Consider the following 23,568-nt stretch of genomic DNA (forward strand, 5'->3'; position numbering starts at 1 on the left):
AAGGCCACGACCTAGCTGAGGCTTTGAGTACGCGGAGACCACTCTCGAGCATCAAGGAGAGTTACGAAGACCTCCTACGACCTCGTGTCGACCATGCTGCGAGTGGGACAGGCCCTTAAAAGAACCGAAAGTAACATGAGGAATAGTCATTTACATTGTGTGTTGTTAGCTCTGGAACACACCACTGGGTAACAGATGGGAACAAATTCAGTTGCAGAATTCCAAAAGAAGCTGGATAATTAGGATAGACGGAGTAACTCAGCGGGACAGGCAGCATCTCTGGAGAGAAGGAATTGGTGACGTTTCAGGTCGAGACCCTTCTTCAGACCTCCAAGATGACTATGGTGGAAGGGTAAGAGAGTAGGAAGGTGGGACTAGCTAGATTTCTCTTACATCGAGCTGATGTGAACTGGAAGGTCCGATTGTCCACCTGTCCAAGAATCATCTGAGTCTTATCAGATGCAGGTAGATTTGCTGCACATTTCCCTTCGATTCTGAACCTCTTTTCAAACAGTCTCCACATTTAACTAACAAACCAGCGACAAATGAGCAACAAAGAGAATTGGTTGGTTGGTTGTAAAACATTCATTAATTATCGAAAAAACATGATATACTATATAAACAGTTGTTTATCTCTGCAACAAATTATTCAATTTGACCAGAGATTAAATGTATAAAAATCAATCCCTTTTTACAGTATAAAGACACACTCATATATGGTTCCCTTAATACATGGTTTTCTGTGGTAAAATATTACATTTTTTAAAAATACAAGTACTTTCTTAAATGAGTTATTTATGAATACAGCTTCACAAAATTAATTTTCATATTTTTTTCGTTTCTGCTTGTACAGTAGGATACTTCTTCATTGGTACTTTAAATACAAGGCAACAATGGCACAGCAGCAGCATATTTCACTGATCATGAGAAAACATAAAATTTAAGGCATAACTGTTCCCTCATACCGTTGGTATGTTTCTGTAATATACAAATTGTATCCTGTCCATAATTGACGTCTTACAGAACTAAGGTGCTGCCTTGGCAGAGACGCGTTGCACGGCTTGCACTTCACACCTCTTGGGTTTCATGGTCAAACCATACTGTGGCGTCATATCAATGTCCTGCCCGGGTTTCTTCTCAAATTGCAACTGTTGGACGAGAGAGGTGAGAAACAAGAAGACCTCGATGCGGCCAATAGCCTCTCCAATACATCTCCGTTTGCCCATTCCAAACAGCAGCACCTTCTCGCATTCTACTTTGTTGGTGGTCTTTCCATCAGCGTTTAAAAACCGCTCTGGGCGGAAAGCAAATGGGTCTTTCCAGAGTGATCTGAAATAAACAAGAGCAGGAATACGCGTTATTACTAAAGCAGAAAATAACAAGGGGTCACAGTTTAAGGATAAGGGGGAAATCTTTTAGGAAAACATTTTTCACGCAGAGAGTGGTGAATCTCTGGAATTCTCTGCCACAGGAGGTAGTTGAGGCCACAGTTCATTGGCTATATTTAAGAAGGAGTTAGATGTGGCCCTTGTGGCTAAAGGGATCAGAGGGTATGGAGAGAAGGCAGGTACAGGATACTGAGTTGGATGATCAGCCATGATCATATTGAATGGCGGTGAAGGCTCGAAGGGCCGAATGGCCTACTCCTGCACCTATTTTCTAATTTTGAAAGCCAGTGCCTATTGTCATAAACCTTTTGCTTTGTTTTCACGAGTAATAATATCATGTTGGTCTGTATCATAGATAAAATACTTCATAAGTATCTTACAAGCTTGGATTCTGCTTGCAATAGCAGGGCCCATTTGAGATATCCAGCCTTAGTATATGATCCATTGTAAAGGACTCTTGCTTCTTGTTGATGGTCCCTTTTCAATTCCCTTCTCCCACTAATAAAATGTAGCATTTCCATGTTAAAAGTCCACCAAAGCACGATAAAAAGAGTAACACCCAACACCTGTTGTAACTATGTAGAAACAGTGAACTGCAGGTGCTGGTTTATTTAAAAAGAGACAAAGTGTGAGAGTAACAAAGCGGGTCAGGCGGAATCCCTGGAGAATATGGATAGGTGAACGATCCTTCTTCAGATTCTGAAATGTTACCGACTTATGTTCTCCAGGGAAGTTGCCTGAATCGCTGAGTTACTCCAGCACTTTTGAATCTTATTTTTACCTGTTGTAACTAACTTGATCTTTGGGCTATGCATTGAAACACTGGCTACACACTGCACCCAATTACAATGAAATCAGTGGTAGGAAAAGCATTTCTAATCAATGTATCTGTAAAATTCTCCATTGCCCAATATCGCCACTGATATCTTTCATTTTCTTTTTCCTTTCTCGTGACTTTCTGAAACAACTTTGCCATATCTATCATATCGTTAATCCAATTCTTCTAGCAAGCTTCAATCAGTCAATCAATCAATCAACCTTTATTGTCATCTTGCAAAGCAACAGTTGTACAGTGCAAAATGAGAAGACGTTTCCCAGGGAATACCGGAGCATCGCACATGAAACTTAAAACATTTCACACATAATAACATCCAGTCCCTGATGAAACAGTATAAATAGTTAAAAGCAGGTAAAACAGCAACATTAAAATACAGTAAAAACAGTCATTAAAATGTCCAGGGCAGCTGATTTAAGTGGCCAGTGTCAGAGTTATTAAAATGTCAGTGCAAAGCCGCAGAATCAGGTGACTGTGAGTACCTGAGGATTTTAGGATAATGAAGTAAACTGATCAATAAGAAAATATTATTCAGTGGGTGAAAAGGAATAGGTGATATTTCGGCTCACGACCCTTCTTGAGAGTCTTAACCCAAAAAGTCACCTATTCCTTTTCTCCAGTGATGCTGCCTAATCCGCTGAGTTACTACCGCAATTTGTGTCCATCTTCGGTGTAAACCAGCATCTGCAGTTCCTTCCTACACAATAACTAAATATTACATTGATTGACTGTCATGTATCTGTAATGTTTGTGTGTTTATCGTTACTGCATCTGCAGAGGGAGCTCTGTCTGCATAGCATTTGGTGGAAGAGGTTAGTAAATGCTTAAAATGCACACAATAGAAATTAAAGTCTAAATTTTTATTTGGTCAGCCTGACATTTAAAAAAAAAATCAATTTTATGGAACCTTTTGCACTGCTGGTGGATGTTTCACCAACAGTAAATAAAATGAAGAAAATAGTTTTCTCCACAGTAAATATAAGATTCAAATTTCTGATAGTTTTGATATTGGGAGGACTGTAGGTCCCAATAAAGTTACAGCAAATGCTTTGCCAGCTTGTGCTTGTGGATATTTAAAATGTGGAACTTTCTGAAATGAGTGTTTCCAAGAAGGAATAAGGCTACTGCAGTACACTTCCACGGAATCTCAGAATTGTCGCAGCATGGAACTTGGCCATTTGGCCCATTCGACAGGAGGTGAATCTGTGGAATTCATTGCCACAGACGGCTGTGCAGGCCAAGTCATTGGATATTTTTAAGGCAGAGATAGATAGATTCTTGATTAGTGCGGGTGTCAGGGGCTATGGGGAGAAGGCAGGGTAATGGGGTTCAGAGGGAAAGATAGATCAGCCGCGATTGAATGGCGGAGTAGACTTGATGGGCCGAATGGCCTAATTCTGCTACTATCACATGTGAACTGCTGAACCTATTTAGCTGGTACCAGTCATACTTGAGCAAACTAATCCATCCCTCCCCTCACCCTCTCTTCATTCACTTATCTAACGATAGCCAAAATTCTTCTGCATGCTAAAATGGTGGCTACCTCGACATAGCCTCTGACTATACATTCCAGACCCTAGCCACCAGCAATGTCATTTCTCTTCTCTTTTCACTTTGCTTCTTTTGCCCCAATTTCATTCTATTTTAATACTTTTGACTATTCTATCAATTTATTCTATCAAGTTTTTGTCTCCAACTACTTTCTATACCCTTCTGGATTTAAATGCATCCATCAGATCCCCTCACAATCTTCCATGTTCTGAAGGCAATGACCCCAGCTTCTCCAGTCTTTACACATCACATAACTTTACACATAACCCGGAATCTGTTTGACAAATCTATTTTGCATCCATTCCAAAGCCTTGACATCGCTCTTAAAGTGTGGTGCCCAGAACTATACATAATGCTCCAGTGTGGATGAAGGATCTGTGGAGGTTGGTTTAAACAGAAGATGGACACAAAAAGCTGGAGTAACTCAGCGGAATAGGCAGCATCTCTGGAGAGAAGGAATGGGTGATGTTTCGGGTCGAGACCCCCTTCAGACTGCAAGTCACCAAAAGGGAAACTTATATGTGTTTACGAAACAACTGCAATGGCACGAATGTAGTGCAGTTAATGCTAGTAACAGCGGGACCAGCATCTCTTGAAGAAGGAATGGGTGACTTTTTCAGGTCGAGACCCTTCTTCAGACTTGCAGATTTCTGACCTCAGGCACAGTTGGTGCAGTTATTACTGCCTTAAATGCTCGAGACTGGCTTGATTTTGACCTCAGGTGCTGTCTGTGTGGAGTTTGCATGAGCTCTCTGTGACCGAGTGGGTTTCCTCTGGGTGTTCCGGTTTGCTCCCACATCCCAAAGACGTGCGGGTTTGTAGGATAATTGGCCACAGTCAATTACGTGTAAGGAGTGGATGTAAAAGTGGCATAACATAGAACTAGCCTGAACAGGGTCAGTGTGGACTCGGTGAGCTGAAGGGCCTGTTTCCATGCTATATCTCTAAACTAAACTTAACATGACTACTTTGATCTTATACTCTTTGCCTCTATTTATTAAGACCAGGATACCACATGCTTTTTACTCTCAAACCGCCTTGCCAATTTCAGTGAACCATGCGCACATGTCCTCAGATCTCTCTGTTCCATGTCCTTTTTAGAATTATTCCCTTTATATTGCCTCTCATTCTTCCTACCAAAATGTAACATATATTATTTCCCAGTCTTAAAATTCATCTTCCCCCTATCTGGCCATTCCACAATGTATGTATCTCCTTGAAATCAATTACTATCCTCAACATAGCTCACTGCACCACCAGATTTTTATGTTGTATTCAAGTTTGGAAATTATGCCCTGTACACTCAGATCATAATATGTAGCATGGGTTTTCCTTCAAGTTTTAATCCGTGCCTTTTTGTGGCAGTACGTGCCAGTACTGCATACAGGCTTCTCGACAGAGTGAAGAATTGCGTGAATTGTTATTCATGTACCGGCACCTTTTTTGTCTACAAAAAAGTTCTGGTTTTAATAAAGGTAAGCGGTGGTCCTTGAATTCACCCCTGGGCTACTCCGCTGTGCACTTCTCTTCAGCCTGAAAACCAGCCATCCATTACTGCTCTGTCTTTCCTGTTCGTCAGCCAATTTTCCACTCAAGCTACACCAGATTCTTGAATTCCTTGCCCTTCAGTCTAAGTGATTCAATCCAGTCCCTGATTGTTCTTTCTGGAACATCACTGCCGTCAAGGTTAAACAGGCTGATCTCATCAGATTGTCTTAATTACCAATCTGTAATATTTGCCTCTACTAATTTTTAGATCAAGGGGCATAATATTAGACATTTTGTGCCCTCATGCATCATGTATTTTATATGTATTTGGAAGATTATAGTCAGGCCCCTTTAATTTCATCCCTCTCACCAGCAGCATCGGATGCATGACATTTATACTGGATGATTTATCCACTAAATACAACTTTGTATTTTTATCCTAGTTCTTCCTCCATTGACACATGACACAGGGTGGAATCGAGAAATTGCTACCTTTTAAGTCCTGTTTCTTAGTCCTTAACATCTGCCTGCAAGTCCTCACCTTTTCCCATCCTTCATCATTAGCAGTGATATGGACTATAACATTTGGCTATTCACTGGAATTTTCTGCAGCCTTAACCAACGTTCCAGGACGTCCTATAATTATTGCTTTCTTGACCTTTCTTCACCTCCCTTATATGGTGAAACCACCTACTGTGCTGTGGTCTTGGCTCTGGCTGCACTCTCTACATCATCGGAACTCCGAGCCAAATACTGGTTAGAGAGTAATGCCCCTGTCCCACTTAGGAAACCTGAACGGAAACCTCTGGAGACTTTGTGCCCCGCCCAAGGTTTCCGTGCGGTTGCAGGTGGTTTTTGTCAGTCTCCCTACCTGCTTCCACTACCCGCAACCTCCGGCAACCACCTCCGGCAACCACCTGCAACCTCCGGGAACCGCACGGAAACCTTGGGTGAGGCGCAAAGTCTCCAGAGGTTTCCGTTCAGGTTTCCTAAGTGGGACAGGGGCATTATTTAGGTAACCTCAGGGGCATCTTCAACCACTAGCAGTGGTTGTTGAGGAGGCAGGAAACACCCTGACACATGACACAGCACAGATGCCCCACCAGGCTTCTATTTACTGCATTCACTCAACTAACAGCAAAAATGTACTTTTGCCACCAGATTACCTGCTGTTCAACCAACTCTGTAGAAACTTTATTAACCTCCTGACTCTTTGCTTAAGCCAATGCTTGTTCAGTTTTATTGTTTTGGGCATGCCTTTTAGAGTCACGAGGAATCTGCTTCCTACACAACTGCTTCTCATGCCCCTTTCAAACCATAATTTATGATACGTTTGACAAAATCTCATCAGATTGTATTAATTACCAAGCTGTAATAACAAATGAATTAGGAACTTCCTGAGAATATTATGCAATTTACCATTTGTTATTCTTTTAACGCACAATCATTTTTTGCTGTTAAGAAGGTCATCCGCTACTTCCACCCACCATCTTTAATCAACTTTTAAATAAATAGGCAAATATAAAACATGACATCCTAAGGTCCGCCAAAGGAAATCTGCTTTATTTGATTACCTTTCATAGAAAGATGACAAGTTTGTAATACTGCAGGAATGTTGGGGGCAGAATGATTTTTCACACATTCCACTGATACAAGTCACAGTGTGTAACGGCAGTAAAACGCTGCTGAACTAATGCCAATCCATTAAGGAGTACTTTCACGTTGCTTGCGAGCATGCATCCAGAACATTAATGCCACAATCAAAGCACACAGTTAAGGGATAAAAACAAACAGCTGCCAAGCAGCCAATGCAAACAAATTGGCGTAAGAATATCTCATATCACATCAAAAAAAGGTCAACATCTCTCTATGTGTGATTACGGGGCCGGTTTGCTTCATGTCGGTGCCAAGGGCTTTTGGACAGCCATTGGCAGTAGTGTGCTTAAATTGCAACATGAAAAATCGGTCGGATGGCGAAGGAGAGTCACATATGAATTGTTGGATTTGCATTTTTTAGTGCCTGGAAAAGCCACAAGAGTTGCTCAGACCTGTTCCCATGGTGCTAATAGTTAATTGCTGGGGATAAGTATTGTAGCACCATTCACGTTACATATACAAAGCAGCTCCACAGGCAACCACTGTGACCCATGTGGAGCATTCTACGATTAGTTTCTAGCAAGGGCATTATTAAGCTCCATAGGGGACTCCAATGTTATATGTGCCTGAGGCTCCAATCAATAAAACTTAGAGCAAGTTGAGAGGAATGGGTTTAAATTAATGGAGTTGGATTAGCTGTACTATGGTCATTTACATGGGGCTCAGTATTCAGCTGCAAGGATAGACACAAAATGCCGGAGTAACTCAGGCGGCATCTCTGGAGAGAAGGAATCTCTGGAGAGACGTTTCGGCTCGAGACTCTTCAGTCTGAATTTTGTGCCTATCTTTGGTTTAATTCAGCATCTGCAGTTCCTTCCTGCACACTCAGCTGCATGGTTTGCATGATGGCATGGTGGCTTAGGTCTGGTGTCCATATGCAAGTTTCTACTAATCTGACTGCCAACTTTATTGAAGTTATTGCAGACGGGGCACCATATTTTCATTTATAATTATGCAACTCTATCAATCCGAGAGCATTAGAGAACAAAAAATCCTCAAGACACAGCCTTAAGAAGCAGTTTTCAATGAGGGTACAACACAAAATTGCCCGCTTTGTGACCACCAGGACTACTCTTATCCCAAAAGGAAGGATTCTATTTTATGGGTGAAGCTGTTGATACGTACCACATGGGAAGACATCAACTATAAATTGGCATGACCCACCAATATGATCATAATGCAACAGGAAGATATCTTTCAAATTATCTGCTCATGTTACAATACAGAACGTTTAATGGGAATTTTAACTTAGAACTTCCCTTTGCCTGCTTCAGAAAGTAACCACTACTCTGACTCATCATGTTTGTAGATTTTAGAGATAGTCTGATATCTGAAAGCTTAATTAAACCCACAAGACTTACTTTTATGATGAATCTTATAAACCACTGTGGCTGAAAGCAAACAAGACAAGATTGGGAAAGGATACAACGTTCTGGAGTAACTCAGTGCATTTTTGGAGAACATGGACAGGCGATGTTTCAGGTCTGGACCCTTCTTTAAATGAGGATCATGACCTGAAACGTTCCCCAAAGAGGCATCCTGGCTAACTGAGTTGCTCCAGCACTTTGAATCTTTGTTTGCAAAGCAGCATCTGCAGTTCCTTGTTTAAAAACAGTTGGAAAAGAGGTGAATTTGAAAAGTAATCAATTACTGCAGTCCAGCCACCAATCTTAGCAAGTTGGGATTTTCCAACTCAATAAATTCTCACCCTGGCTTTTAGAAAGAGGACACAAGAAGGTGTTGAAGCAGCCAATTCAAATTCTATAACTTAAACAAAACAGAAGTGTACTTACGAATCATGATTCACTTGCCACTGGTTCACAAAAACACATGTGTTTTTTGAGATATAATATCCATTTAATGCAGTATCTTTTGTTGTGCTGAAATGCAAAATGATTTGAATTTAGTACAACGTTTCAATATATCTCTATTAATATGCTCCATTGAAAAGGTTAGGGTTGGAAGCCGTAGGAAACCTCTCCAGGACAGTCGATAGTATTACATGCAGTTCTGTACACCCAACTATAGGTAGGATGTCATTCATCTGGAAATGGTGCAGAAAGAATTCACAAGGATGTTCCCAGGGCTAGAATGATCAGGTTGGGACCTTTCTTCCTGGATCAGAGGAGACAGCATAAAATAAGTGATAATAATAGAAGTCCCAAACATGTTTAGTAAGAGTGATGGCGTAGCGGCTGTCACTCTAAACTGCCTTACAGCGCCCCCCCCCCCCCCCCCCCCCGAGCAAAGTTTTTATTCAATCCTTTGCTACGCTACCGGTGCAAGTCTGTGCATGGAGTTTGTACGTTCTCCCAATGACAATTTGAATGAGTTTGAATCTCCCCAAGATCTTCGGTTTCCCTCCCGCCAGTGAGCAAAGCAAACTACGTACAGGTTTGTAAGTTTTCTCCGAGATCTTGGTTTCCTCCTCCCACACTCCAAAGACGTACAGGTTTGTAAGTTGATTGGCTTGGTATGAATGCAAAGCTGTCCCTAGTGTGTGCAGGATACTGTTAGTGTGCTAGGGTCACTGGTCAGTGCGGACTCGGTGGACTGAAGGGCCTTTTTATGCACTATATCTCTAAACACAGCTAAACTAAAAGAGGGAAGTTTCAATGGGAGTAGAACTGGTTCCATCCATAAAACGAGGATTTTGTTTCATTGGAAGAATAACCTATTCCCTTGGTGTAGAATGGAGGGAACAACTGAAAATAATACTGCGGGACAAACAAACATATGAAAGTAGCTACTTGCTGGCACACCTGAAGCCCATGTGCACACAACAAGGTCCCATCAATAGTAGCGAGGCCAGTCACCATAATATTTGTATTAATGTTGTAGGTTGAGTAGTAAATATTGATCAGGATTCCAGGACTAACTCCAATACTCATTGATGAAGCACTGTTGGAGAGAGAGTGCAGCCGCACACTTTAACTGCTCATCTCTGAAAGATGGAAGATTAACGTTTTATACTTGTCATTTTAGAGGGACATTGCAAGCTGTGTGCATACATTGAGTTGGGGAGGGGGATGTAATTTTTGGGGGAGTTCACAGGGTTGTTGGTGGTTACAGATGTAAAAAGGACTCCTCTAGAGTCTGGACACATCCAACCAATTCACTTTTGTTTGTTGGAGAATTCTGCTGCAGGTCTGAGTTACTAGAATGCAGTGTCTAAATGCAGTCTGATGTGATTCCCAACCTTCCCGCTCCCCTCTACACCAGGCACCCAAAGATCGGGGGTGTGGTGTTGTTCGGCAGGACCTGCCCGAAGGCTCATCGGTCAGCGGGACCGGGAAGCGAGCTGAAGACATTGGGCGCTAGGTGTGGGGCAGTAGGAGGGTCAACCCTTCAAGGTCAGCTGCAGGAGGCGCCCCGGTACACAAAGATGGCCGGGCGAGGAGAGGAGAGGGACGTCAGTTGGTGGGAACTGCTCCAGTACATCGAACATGCAGGCCGACTTGACATCTGACATTAAATAATGGCACTATAAATGGCAACGCCTGCATATGTAATAAATGCAAAAAGAGTTTCACAAAGTGCTGGAGTAACTCAGTGGGTCAGATTGCATCTCTGGAGAATATGGATATGTGACGTTTCAGTTCAGAGATGCTGAGTTACTCCAGTGCTTTGTGTCTTTTTGTTGTAAACTAGTATCTCCATGTCCTTGTTTCTACATCCAGGCATTAACTGCATATCCCTTTCAAATACACATAATGGCGCAAATAGCTGCCAAGGTTGTGTGTGGGAAAGAACTGCAAATGCTGGTTTCAACCGAAGATAGACACAAAAAGCTGGAGTAATTCAATGGAGAAAAAAAGGAATAGGTGAGGTTTTGGATCTTCTGCAGGGGGTCTTGACCCAAAACATCACCTTTTCCTTTTCTCCAGAGATGCCGTCTGACCCGTTGAGTTACTCCAGCTTCTTGTGACTATCTAGCTGCCAAAGTTGTAGTTCTTGCGTGAAGCCCTCTTACCAGTGAGGAATGGTGAACGGTAGAAATGATGAGTGTCGGAAGGTCTCCATGATGAAAGCTTCAGTGTAGGGCAATGAAGGCTTGTCTGTTATCCTCGGGCTTCTGTCCTTTCCAATAGTCTCATCTAAAAGGAGGACAAAAGTCAATTATGGCCAATGTGGAAACCAGGATGAAAAGTGTCACCCCAGGGATTAAAATGAACACCCTTCATGTTAAGCAGACACACCTATTTCCTCATGCAATTTCTTCTGAATGTCAGGATAGTAGACCAGGTACATAACACACCAGGAGACCGCAGTAGTTATGGTATCGAAACCTACAGAGAGAAAGAGAACATGGGCTTTGAGATAATAGGCACTCTGGTTTGACATTGCATGGATTTTTTAAGGGGCGAGTACCCACAAATTTTAAATGGGGTACACACTAATATACACAATTTCTCTGAGGAATGGTCTAGACCCGAAACGTCACCTCCAACGCCTTCTCTCCAAAAATGCTGAGTTACGCCAGCTTTTTGTGCCCAGCTTCTGAATTAACTAAAACTTTGCAAAACTGCAACCATGGCCATCCAGTGAGCAGTTTATTTATTGGTTAAAATACTCGCTGATTCTCCCACATCAGATCCAAACATAACCCTTCAATTTAACAGTTTCTGGGGAATGAGCGCGTCCGATGCAGCCTGTTGGCGCGCGTCAAGCAGCTCCCCTTACCGGCTCCAAATAAGTCATTCACGATGCCGACAATCTTTTCATCGGATATTTGGATATTGGCATTCTCGTCCACTTTTTTATCCTGGCAGTGACCGATCAGCGAATCGGTTATATCCCGAATGTTATCCTGGAGATGGGGGGAAACGCACGGGTTAACTGCGGTTGGCGTGACACGGTAAAGACATGGCAGAGAAGGTGTAGGAAGGAACTGAAGATAGACACAAAACACGCAAGTAACTCAGCGGGACAGGCAGCATCTCTGGAGAGAAGGAATGGGTGACTTTTCAGGTCGAGACCCTTCAAACTCTTCAGACATCTGAGTCTGAACCAGGCCAGACGTCTGAGTCCAGAACCAGGGGCCACAGTCTTGGAATAAAGGGGAGGTCATTTATTCATTACCAGACTTGGAGACCTTGGCATTGAAGGTTCTGCACTCAGCTGGCTCTGTTCCTACCTTTCCAACAGATCCCACTTCATCTCTCTCGATAACCACACCTCTGCTACAGCCACAGTCACTCAAGGCGTTCCCCAAGGCTCCGTACTCGGCCCCCTCCTCTTCATCATCTACATCCTCCCGCTTGGTCAGATACTCCGCCACTTCAACCTGGACTTCCACTGTTTCGCCGATGACACCCAGATCTTCCTCGGCACCAAATCCCGTCACAACCCCCCCCCCCCCCCCCCCCCCCCTCCATTGTCAGCTATAAAAACCTGGATGCAACATAACTTCCTCAAACTCAACAGCGATAAAACAGAATTCCTCCTCATAGGCTCCAAAACCACACTCATCAAAATCAATAACCCCACTCTCACCATCGACGGCACCACTGTCTCCCCATCTCCCCAGGCCCGCAACCTTGGCGTGATCTTTGATTCCACCCTCTCCCTTGAGCCTCACATCCGCCATGTCATTAAAACCTCCTTCTTTCACCTCTGCAACATCGCCAAAATCAGACCCTCTCTCACACCTCCCGCTGCTGAAAGACTCATCCATGCCTTCATCTCCTCCCGACTGGACTACTGCAACTCGCTTCTCCTTGGCATCAGCTCCACCTACATCAACCGACTCCAACTGGTCCAGAACGCAGCCGCCCGACTCATCACCCACACCAAATCCTGGCATCACATCACTCCAGTCCTCAAACAACTTCACTGGCTTCCCATCTCCCACCGGATCACCTACAAAATCCTGGTCCTCACCTACAAAGCCCTCCACCATCTGTCCCCCCCCCCATATCTCACTGACCTCCTCTCCCCCTACCAACCCTCACGGTCCCTCAGATCCACATCAGCCGGTCTACTCTCCATCCACAAGTCCAACCTCTGCAGTTTTGGGGACAGAGCCTTCTCCAGGGCAGCTCCCAGGCTCTGGAACTCCCTCCCCCAACTGATCCGCAATTCCGTGTCCCTCACCATCTTCCAGTCCCGCCTCAAGACCCATCTCTTCACCTCTGCCTATCCTTAGCCCCACGTCCCCCTCCCTTTTCATCTGTGCATTGATTGCCTCATACTGTGTTTTGAATTGAATTCTGTCTTTAATTTGTGTACTAGTCATGTCTCTACTATTTATTTCATTCCACTTACATGTTTTTCCTCTACTTGCTAAATTTTTGTAAGGTGTCCTTGAGACTCTTGAAAGGCACCCATAAATAAAATGTATTTTTATTATTATTATTATTATGATTTAAGACTGAGGTGAGAAACAACTTTTTCACCCAGAGAGTTGTGTGAGAGTTTGGAATTCCCTTCCACAGAGGGCAGTGGAGGCCAAGTCACTGGATGGATTTAAGAGCGAGTTAGATAGAGCTCTCGGGGCTAGTGGAGTCAAGGGATATGGGAAGAAGGCAGGCGAGAAGACATTGATAGGGGAAGATCAGCCATGAGCACAATGAATGGCGGTGCTGGCTCGAAGGGCCGAATGGCCTCCTCCTGCACCTATTTTCTATGTTTCTATGAAGAAGGGTCTCGACCCGAAACATCGCCCGGAAGTTCCTTCTCTCCGGAGACGCTGCCTGTCCCGCTGAGTTACTCCAGCGTGTTGTGTCTATTTATGGCAAATGAAAGTTCCACATGTCAATAAAACGAGACGGCCGATGTGTTCTTACCTTGTCAAATGTGCGGTAATGCTCCATGACGATGTTCTCAACGAAAGTGGCGAATCTCTTGTTGATAGCGATGAACTTGTCCATCGAGTGGTTCGGGAGGAATCTCAGGATCGGGATGAAATCGGCGGGGTTGCCAGCGGCTACGATTTTGCCGAACTCATCGCTGACATTGACGATGTTGAGGAGCTCTTGGTCTTCGTGGCTGTAGCGCTTCCCGAAGCACAGGGCGCAAATGACATTGGCCACCGACACCACGATGTAGCGCATCGGGTCGAAGCTGCCCCTGCTCTTCATCTGCTCGACGAATATCTGGATGAGGTGGCGCGCCTCGCTGCAGACGTGCTCCTCCAAGAGGCACGAATGCGTGGAATTCTTACACTCTTCCGTGGAGAAAGTGCGCAGCGCGTTTTGAGCCAGCTTTCGGCGCAGCCTCCACACCTCGCTGTAGTCGCTGCTGAAGGTCAGGCTCTTGCCGTTGTTGATGAACTTGAAGCTGTAGAGGCTGGGGCGGCCCGCGAAGTCGTCGCCCTGTTTGACCAGCGCTTGCTTCAAGGTGTCCAGCCCGCTCAGGACCAGCACGGGCCGGGTACCGATCTGAATCTGGAAGATGTCTCCGTACTGTTGACCCAGTGAGGTGAGGGCCAGGTGCGGGCTTTCTCCCAGGGATAAGGTGTGCCCGATGATGGGCACGCTGGGGGGACCCGGGAGCGGCTTCAGACCCTTGGGGACTTTACTTCTGTAGGCGCGGATCAGCAGGAAGATCACAGAGAAGACGGCGATACCGACGAACGCCTCGGTGACGGTCACCGCCATCAGGTTCTGCAACACCCGGGTGCCAGCGTTCCGCATCTTGTCACCTGGGTGTGGGCGAACAGAGAGACAGAGCTTCATACAACTAAGTACCAACAACTTGCCAGCGCCCTCAGTCTTTGGCACGCCTCAAGTCCCCTCCTGTGACTCCCTAGATAGACACACAATGCTGGAATAACTCAGCGGGTCAGGCAGCGTCGCCGGAGAAAGGGGAATGGGTGACATTTCGGGTGGAGACCCTTCCTCAAGACCTAAACTCAACCCATTCCTCCTCTCCGGAGATGCTGCCTGTCCCGCTGAGTTAGTCCAGCCTTTTGCGCCTATCTTCGGCTTAATCTTCCTCCGCCCCTCTTCCCTCCTTGAAGATGCTCCTTAAAACGTACCCTTCACTGATCTGCCCCATTGTCCTCATTTATGGCCAGCTTTGTTTTTAAAATTGACACATCAGTAACGCGATTTGGGACGATTTTGCAGAGTTGTGACGCTCTGCAAAATCCAAGCTATTATTTGAATGCTCCAGCTCTTAAACAGCGCGCATTAGTAACCGAGACCAAAGCTTAACAATTCTGCAAACGCTTATATTTATATAATATATATATATATTTTGCAAGCATTAATTTTCCCTGGTGCATTTTGACGCCCTGTTTCAACCTGGCGGCTCAGTAAAAGGAGGTTGCAGACATGAATCTAAAGAGCGAGAAACATGTATTACTCATGTGCGGGCTCTCTAAATTAGTTTAAGAATGAAAATAAAAACCTTGATCGTATCACTTATGTAACATGCTGCTCTGTGCGCTGCGCGCTTTGCTTTTAAACGCAACGCTTCTCAGAACAACACATAGAAGTGTCTCAGTCTGAAGAAGGGTCTGTCTCGCCCCCGAAAAGTCACCAGAGATGCTGCCTGCCCCGCTGAGTTACTCCAGCATGTTGTGTCTCTCTTCGGTGCAAACCAGCATCTGCAGTTCCTTCCCACACAACACATACAACAACACAGGCATAAAAAGCTGCAGTAACTCAGCGGGACAGGCAGCACCTCTAGAGAGGAATGGGTGACGATTCGGGTCGAGACCTTTCTTCGGACCCGAAACATCACCTATTCCTTCTCTCCGGAGATGCTGCCTGACCCTCTGAGTTACTCCAGCTTTTTTGTGGTCTATCTTCGATTTAAAGTTTAAACCAGTTCCTTCCTATGCAACAAAATGCAAGATTAAGAAGCAGTTCATGCCTACCTTTCCCCCAACTTCAAAAGAGAACCACCTTACTGGCAAAGTCCTGGCTGTTGCAAGTGAGCAGCTAACGGCCAGGGCTGTGAGGCGCTGGCACACTGTGAGGCATACACTGGATGCGAGCCTTTATACAGGCATCTCCCGTGCGCCTGATTGGTTGCAGGTCACATGCAGACTCATTCTCTGCCAGCCTCAAGCAACTTTCACAATGCCCAGTGCAGTAGACATTTACACAATCTCGAAAATAAATCAATAACTCGGATTCAACTGGGATTGGTCATTATCACAAATCTACATTTTCTTGCAACTTCGTGCCGGTTCAAACCAAGTCGACGGTCTAAGTTTTTAAGAGGGAACTGCAGATGCTGGAAAATTGAAGGTAGACAAAAATGCTGGAGAAACTCAGCGGGTGCAGCAGCATCTATGGAGCGAAGGAAATACGCGACGTTTCGGCCCGAAACCCTTCTTCAGACTCAACAAAACGTGTGTTTCTATGATATTGTGTGTGTGTGTGTGTGTGTGTGTGTGTGTATACATATCTCGCATATATATATATATGCATATACATACATGCACACTCACACAAATACATATACAATGACGGCACACGTTTTATATATATATATATATATTATATATATATACATATACATATCATGTCATATCAGCGGGACAGGCAGCATCTCTGGATAGGTCTGAAGAAAGGTCTCGACCCGAAACGCCACCCATTCCTTCTACCTAGAGATGCTGCCTGTCCCGCTGAGTTAGTTACTCCAGCACTTTGTGCCTGTCTTCGATGGAAACCAGCATCTGCAGGACCTTCCTACATATATGTCATATCATATCGGAGGAATTTCACAAAACAGTCTAACACCAAATAATAATTTAGGGGTTAAGTAATCTTTAAGATTTCTCCCATATTTCGTGAGGCTGAACGAACCCTGCAGATTCCTGATACAAATAAAATTATAAGGGGTACAGATAGGGTAGACAGTCAGAACCTTTCCCCCCGGGATGGAAACAAGTCAAACACTAGGGGGCAGAGGGGCAACGGTTTGAAGCCGATGTGCGGGATAAGTTCCTGCCACAGGGGGGGTCAGTTGAGCTTATCAATGCCAGTGAGTTGGTGCTTGGCCTACTAGATGCTCCTTCTGCTAGTTGGTACTGGCTTACCACATGCTCTCAGTGAAGGGGCTTGGAGGCACCTGGACCTCCATTATCACCGCACCTCGGAACAGGTGCCAATAATAAACCCAACTAAAAGGGCAATATGAAATAAGTGGTCAGATGCTAACATGACTACTTACAGGGGGATCTGGGGATATGTGTGCATAGTTCAGCGAACGTGGCAATGCAAGGTTAGAAAGTGGTTCAAAAGGCTTTGAGGATACAACCCTCCGAGGATTTGAGCCTCAATATTTGGGCTTGGAAGCACTTTGTATGAAAACTAGAAAGCCGTGACAACCCTTTCCAAAGCGTTGCTTTGGCTACAACATGTTGAGTGCATCGATGAACACCACGTTTTGATGAAGAAGTGGAGACTTTGGGGAAGGTGCAGAGATTATTCACTAAACGATTGGAAGGATGATGGACTATGGTCACGTAGTCGATAGACTGGAGAAACTAGCAGAGGGAAGACCATAACGAGACCTGGTTGAGATATTTCAAGACACGATGGACTCAGGCAGAGTAGATGTGACAAACTAAAGATTAATACAAAAAGCTGGAGTAACTCGGCGGGTCTGACGGCGTCTCTGGAGAAAAGGAATGGGTGACGTTTGAAGTCCGAAGAAAGGTCTCGACCCGAAACGTCACCCATTCCCTTTCTCCAGAGATGCTGCCGGCTGTCCCGCTGGGTTACTCCAGCATTTTGTGTCTATCTTCAGTTTAAACCAGCATCTGCAGTTGCTTCCTACACAGTTGTGAGAGACTGTTCCCATTAACCGACGAGGACATAGAATGAAATAACTACATGTTACGTGGACTCTTTGTTTCCATTTTGGCGAATTGTCAGAAGATAGACACAAAAAGCTGGAATTACTCAGCAAGACAGGCAGCATCTCCGGAGAGAAGACAAGAGAAGAGATGGGTGACGTTTCGGGTCGAGTCCCTTCTTCAGACTGGTCTGGTCTGGAAGTCAGGGTCAGGGTTATTAGTGGAGCCGATCTAACTCCCGTTTTTAGAAGGGAGCAGGATCAACATCAGAATGTGTAGAGGAGTAAGAATAGCTGACATGCTCTTGCATTGAACCAGTGCGAAATCGATGGGGCGAGTGGCCCTCCTCTGTGATTCCGAGATTCTGTTATTCAGTGTGAATCGAATATTTCAAGAAAGTAATTGCAATGTAGTGTAAAGTAATGTGCGTGTGCAGGTAGCTGGGACATTGTTGGGCATTTTAGGTTAGCTGCTGGGATATTGTGGGCCGGTGTGGGCGAGTTGGCCGAAGGGCCTGTTTCCACACGTGTGACTCTCTATGAGAGCGGAGTTAACCCCATGGCCTGTTGCCCCGGTGGTGGGGTCTGTAATTCTCCCCACGTACACACACACACGCACACAAGAGACTGCAGGGGCTGGGATCTTGAGCGAAACGCAAAGTGCTGGAGGAACTCAGTGAAGGGAAAATTGACATGATGTTTCGGGCAGACTCGCTCAGGCTGAAGAAAGATCCAGACCAGAAACGTCGTCTGTCCATTCCCTCTGCACTGATGCTGCCCCCCTGGCCTGCCGAGTTCCTCCAGCACTTTGTTCTTGCTGTGATGCTTTCCCATCCGATTTCTCGCGGCGGTGGTTCGGTTGGCGCTATTTAGAGTAAGATACCTGCGCAGAGCAGTGTTGATATTATTTGGGGCTAATTTAAGGTCAGTCCTAAATATGATATAAAGATTGTCAATATAAGTTGTTCACGTAGTTTAGATGTAACGGGTGGCTCTCCTCTGGGTCTTTTACCGCGCTGTATCAATCCAGAACCAGGGGGCACACACACAGTTTAAGAATAAGGAGTAAGCCATTTAGAATGGAGACGAGGAAACACTTTTTCTCACAGAGAGTGATGAGTCTGTGGAATTCTCTGCCTCAGAGGGCGGTGGAGGCCGGTTCTCTGGATGCTTTCAAGAGAGAGCTGGCTAGGGCTCTTAAAGATAGCGAAGTCAGGGGATATGGGGAGAAGGCAGGAACGGGGTACTGATTGGGGATGATCAGCCGTGATCACATTGAATGGCGGTGTTGGCTCGAAGGGCCGAATGGCCTTCTCCTGCACCTATTGTCTATTGTCTATTGCCGATTAAACCCATAATTTCATCAGAAGGTACCACACAAAACGATGGAATAACTCAGCGGGTCGGACAGCATCTCTGAAGAAAAGGAATATTCTCGGATCGAGATCCTTCTTCGGGGGAAAGGGAAACGAGGGATATAGACGGCGATGTGAAGAGATATAGAACAGATAAATGAAAGATATGCAAAAAAAGTAACGATGATGACGGGAACCGGCCATTGTTAGCTGTTCTCGTTCTCACCTAACTAACGATGATGGCCCGTTTCCATTTTCCCTGTCCCACTTAGGAAACCTGAACGGAAATCTCTGGAGACTTAGCGCCCCAACCAAGGTTTCCGTGCGGTTCCCGGAGGTTTTTGTCAGTCTCCCTACCTGCTTCCACTACCTGCAACCTCCGGCGACCACCTGCAACCTCCGGGAACCGCACGGAAACCTTGGGTGGGGCGCAAAGTCTCCAGAGGTTTCCGTTCAGGTTTCCTAAGTGGGACAGGGGCATGCCTTTTTTTGCATTTCGTTCATTAATTTGTTCTATATATGGGTGACCTTTCGAGTCTAGACCCTTCTTCAGACTGAGAGTGAAGGGGGAAAGGGAGACGAGAGATATAGATGGCGGTTACCGGTTACTGCCGTCTATATCTCTCGTTTCCCTTTTCCCTTGACTCCCAGTCTGAAGAAGGGTCTCATCTCGAAAGGTCACCAATCCCCTTTCTCCAGAGATGCTGCCTGACCCGCTGTTGCCCCACCCAGATTAATCTTCGCGTTATGAACTCTGCCGACATAAATAAAATAATTTGTTTAAGAAGGAACTGTGCAGATGCTGGAAAATCGAAGGTAGACAAAAATGCTGGAGAAACTCAGCGGGAGCAGCAGCATCTATGGAGCGAAGGAAATAGGCAACGTTTGTCGCGGGGGTTGACTAAACGTCCCCCTCTAATAATCTGATAATGATCAAGTCAAGTCAAGTTTATTCGTCACATACACATACGAGATGTGCAGTGAAATGAAAAGTACGAAAAAACTACAAAACAGATTGGAACAGAATCACATATTCACATATTACAGACTTGTGGCATTGAGAATGGTTATTGATTAATCAGTATATCAACGTGCCCTGGAGAGACCTCGTTAAGATCCCTGGCTGCTGAATTTGTGTGGGATTTCCCCAGTTTTTTTGTTATCTATTGGACATTGGCAAAAAGAGTACACCTGTTTGTTGGCCGTGGAGAAATCGCGTGACTGCGGTATATATGTAAGCAAACATCAATTGCAGAGGGCGGGGGGGTTCGGCGCGGTCACTGATCATTACAAGTGGCCGGGGTTGAGAGGTGAGCATAGTTTCGCTGACCCCGGGTGAGACTGCATGTTACGTGCGGCCGGGAGGCAGAATACAGAATTCGCGTGCGAATTGGAGATGGAGATACGGGATGTCACAGGAGAGGGAAGGACAACTCGAAATCGCCGGCGTCCAGTCACGCAACAGTCCAAGGCTAACACAGCAGAGTCCCCTGAGATGGAAACACAAGAGGAGGGGGGGGGGAGGGGGGGGGGGGGGGGGGGGTGTATGGAATGTATTGTCGAGTGAGGATAGTTATTACTCTCAAACCATATTTCATATTTAATCTACCCCTTCATCATGCTCCCTACAAATGATTTAAAACATGCAACACGAGATACATTTTTTGACTACTGCCCACTGACAAATAATTTCGATTTCAGTTTATGAGTCGAGTCTGGAGTCGTGGTATTTGCGTTTTGGAAACATACAGTACATGCAATAGCCTGAGTTGGATTTGTATTGCGTTAAACTGCGAAAAGTTAGCGGTGTTGTTAGTGTCTACATATTTTGTTTAAACTGCGAAAAGTTAGCGGTCTTGTTTGTGAGGGGAATTTCAGATCGTAACTGAGAGGGGTGGGGGGCGGGGGGGGGGGGTGGGGGGGGGGGGGGGGGTGGGGGGGGGGGGGGGGGTGAACGTGGGGGGGGGGGGGGGGGGGGGGGGGGGGGGGGGGGGGAGGCTTATTAATATGTAGACATCTGATTATTCCAGGTTATTTAAAGAGAATTAAATATCCACTGACCAACCAGTGAAAGCTTTCACACTTGTCGGATGGAACTGCAGATGCTGGTTTAAACCGAAGTTAGACACAAAAAGCTGGAGTAACTCAGCGGGACGGGCAGCTTCTATGGAGAGGAGGAATGGGTGACGTTTCGGGTCTGCATCTCCATGTCTCGTTTTCAAACCCTGCACATCCTTATCTCTGCGTCTCCCTCTCCCCTAACTCTCGATCCGAAACGCCACCCATTCCATCCCCCCAAAGATGCTGCCTGTCCCGCTGAGTTACTCCAGCTTTTTGTGACTCTCTCTCGAGCTTTTTATATTTCCTTTTCAATTCCAATTGGTGATTTTTTTTTTAAGTGCAGCGGGATATTTATTGTTTTATGAGGTTGAGAGAGGAGGAACATTGGAACTGCTCTGCGCGAACGTGTTGCCGCTCCTTGACCCAAGCAAAACATTCCGTGTCTTCTGCACAAAGATGTGTCATCGAGTTGTTCGCGGGCTACAACTGGTGTCTGTCCTCAGAAGCTTTCAATCACTCCTCGGGTCAGAAGGTCGGCGTTAATATCCAGGTAGCGAGCGCTCAGTCACGCAAGGAAGAGACTAATTAATGTCTCATCCACGAAACACAAACGGGGTTTGCAGAAAAATCCCTTGAGAGTCAGTTGTTGCTTTGAGAAAAAAACTAGTTTCGCGCACACCAAGGGCACACAGAAAAACCACAAATGTGTTTTTTTCAAAACACAGTTTTCACGCTATTCTCTTATTTAAACAACTTCTTCCACGCGATGTTTGATTAACCCATAACTAAATAACCAAATATAATAGACTTGTTTTCGCGACCATTTTTTAAAAGTACCGAGGAGTGAATAAACAAGATTCCAAACACTCTTTGGAAGTGCGTGAGAAATTTAAATAAACAAATAGATTTTTTTTTTTTAAACGGTCATAGTTTAAAACCTTCGAAAATAATGTCGCCTTGCACGCAATGCTGAAGCAATCACAGCGGCAGCCGTTCATTACTTCATGCAAAAGTGAGGCGTCACACACGATCACTCTGGAGATGATGTCTGCTCTTAAAATAAAAGTTTGGCGCCTTCGGGGTGGAGTAAGATCAGGTCGCTCGAAGCAATGCCCTAATCATAATTAAACGTGGAGAATGGCAACGGGGAAATTAACTGCAAAAAAAGCCCCACAATGTGCAGGAAGTAACTGCAGATACACAAAAATGCTGGAGAAACTCAGCGGGTGCAGCAGCATCTATGGAGCGAAGGAAATAGGCAACGTTTCGGGACGAAACGTTGCCTATTTCCTTCGCTCCATAGATGCTGCTTCACTCGCTGAGTTTCTCCAGCATTTTTGTGTACCTTCGATTTTCCAGCATCTGCAGTTCCTTCTTAAACACAAGTGACTGCAGATGTTGGTGTCCATCAAAGATAGACACAAAATGCCGGAGTAACTAAGCGGGTCAGGCAGCATCTTTGGGTAACGTTTTGGGTCGAGACCTTCAGCCAAAAATGACCTATTCTACATTTTCCTTGAGCTGCGTCTCCTTTGATGTCTCGATTTCACACCCTGCACATCCCTTATCTCTGTGTCTCCCTCTCCCCTGACTCTCAGTCTGAAGAAGGGTCTCGATCCGAAGCGTCACCCATTCTTTCTATCCAGTTGTGTGCCGCTGAGTTACTCCAGTTCGTTGTGTCCATCTTCTCCCGGATGGAAGACGGTCCGGGTGATCCCTGTGTGGTGTAGGAAGGAGAGGGAGGGACATGCCACACTTGCACCAAGTACAGCATCCCGGAAAGCACTTCACACCCATTGACCAAATGTTTCCTCGTTATGGAGAGGGAGCGTTGCCTCCACAGCTCCAGCTTCTTCCCCAACCTTCCCTATCCACTCCAGCCAATTCTTGTCACATGCCTCAGCCTCAGCCCCCCCCCCCCCCCCCCCCCCCCCCCCCAACCAGATCCCCAGCACCTTGGAGAAGTCAGGCTTGATGGTGAAGGGGATGGAAGATCGGTCGGGCCAGTTGCCAAAGAGCAAGGCCTCGCTCTTCCTGCGGTTCACCCTGGCTCCACGCATTGGTGGCCGACTCAAACTGGTCGCAGACGCTGATCAATCTGCGGACCGACCCTGGATCCGAGCAGAAGACGGCGACATCGTCCATGTACAGGGAGGTTTTGACCCGAGTGCCCCCACTGCCTGGCAATGTCACTCCTCTTATGCTCGCATCCTTCCTGATGGACTCGGCAAAAGGTTCAATACAACAGACAAGCAAGACAGGGGAGAGAGGGCAACCCTGCCTGACTCCAGACCTGATGGGGAAATTGCCTGATTCCCATCCATTGACTTAGACTGCACTACAGATATCGGTGTAGAGCAGTTTGATCCAATTTCTGATTCCCTCCCCAAAGCCCATTTTGGAGAGCACGTCCCTCATGTACGTGTGCGATATCCTGTCGAAGTCCTTCTCCCGGTCCAAGTTGACTAGGCAAGCA

The 23,568-nt window shown here is 45.7% G+C and overlaps 1 protein-coding gene across 1 annotated transcript; it reads right to left on the bottom strand.

Moving 5' to 3' along the window:
- Positions 1-566: 566 nt before the first annotated feature.
- On the bottom strand, positions 567-15,894 carry LOC129713457 (cytochrome P450 1A1). The gene is made up of 7 exons (XM_055662501.1): positions 15,746-15,894; positions 13,707-14,563; positions 11,602-11,728; positions 11,118-11,207; positions 10,892-11,015; positions 8,712-8,798; positions 567-1,329 (listed from the first exon to the last, which is right to left on the bottom strand). Exons 2-7 carry the CDS (start codon positions 14,553-14,555, stop codon positions 1,026-1,028), a joined length of 1,581 nt encoding a protein of 526 aa, XP_055518476.1. The 5' UTR covers positions 14,556-14,563; positions 15,746-15,894; the 3' UTR covers positions 567-1,025.
- Between the last annotated feature and the right edge of the window lie 7,674 nt (positions 15,895-23,568).

The sequence above is a fragment of the Leucoraja erinacea genome, chromosome 36 (genome assembly GCF_028641065.1).
Source record: "Leucoraja erinacea ecotype New England chromosome 36, Leri_hhj_1, whole genome shotgun sequence".
Classification (NCBI taxonomy): Eukaryota; Metazoa; Chordata; class Chondrichthyes; order Rajiformes; family Rajidae; genus Leucoraja; species Leucoraja erinaceus.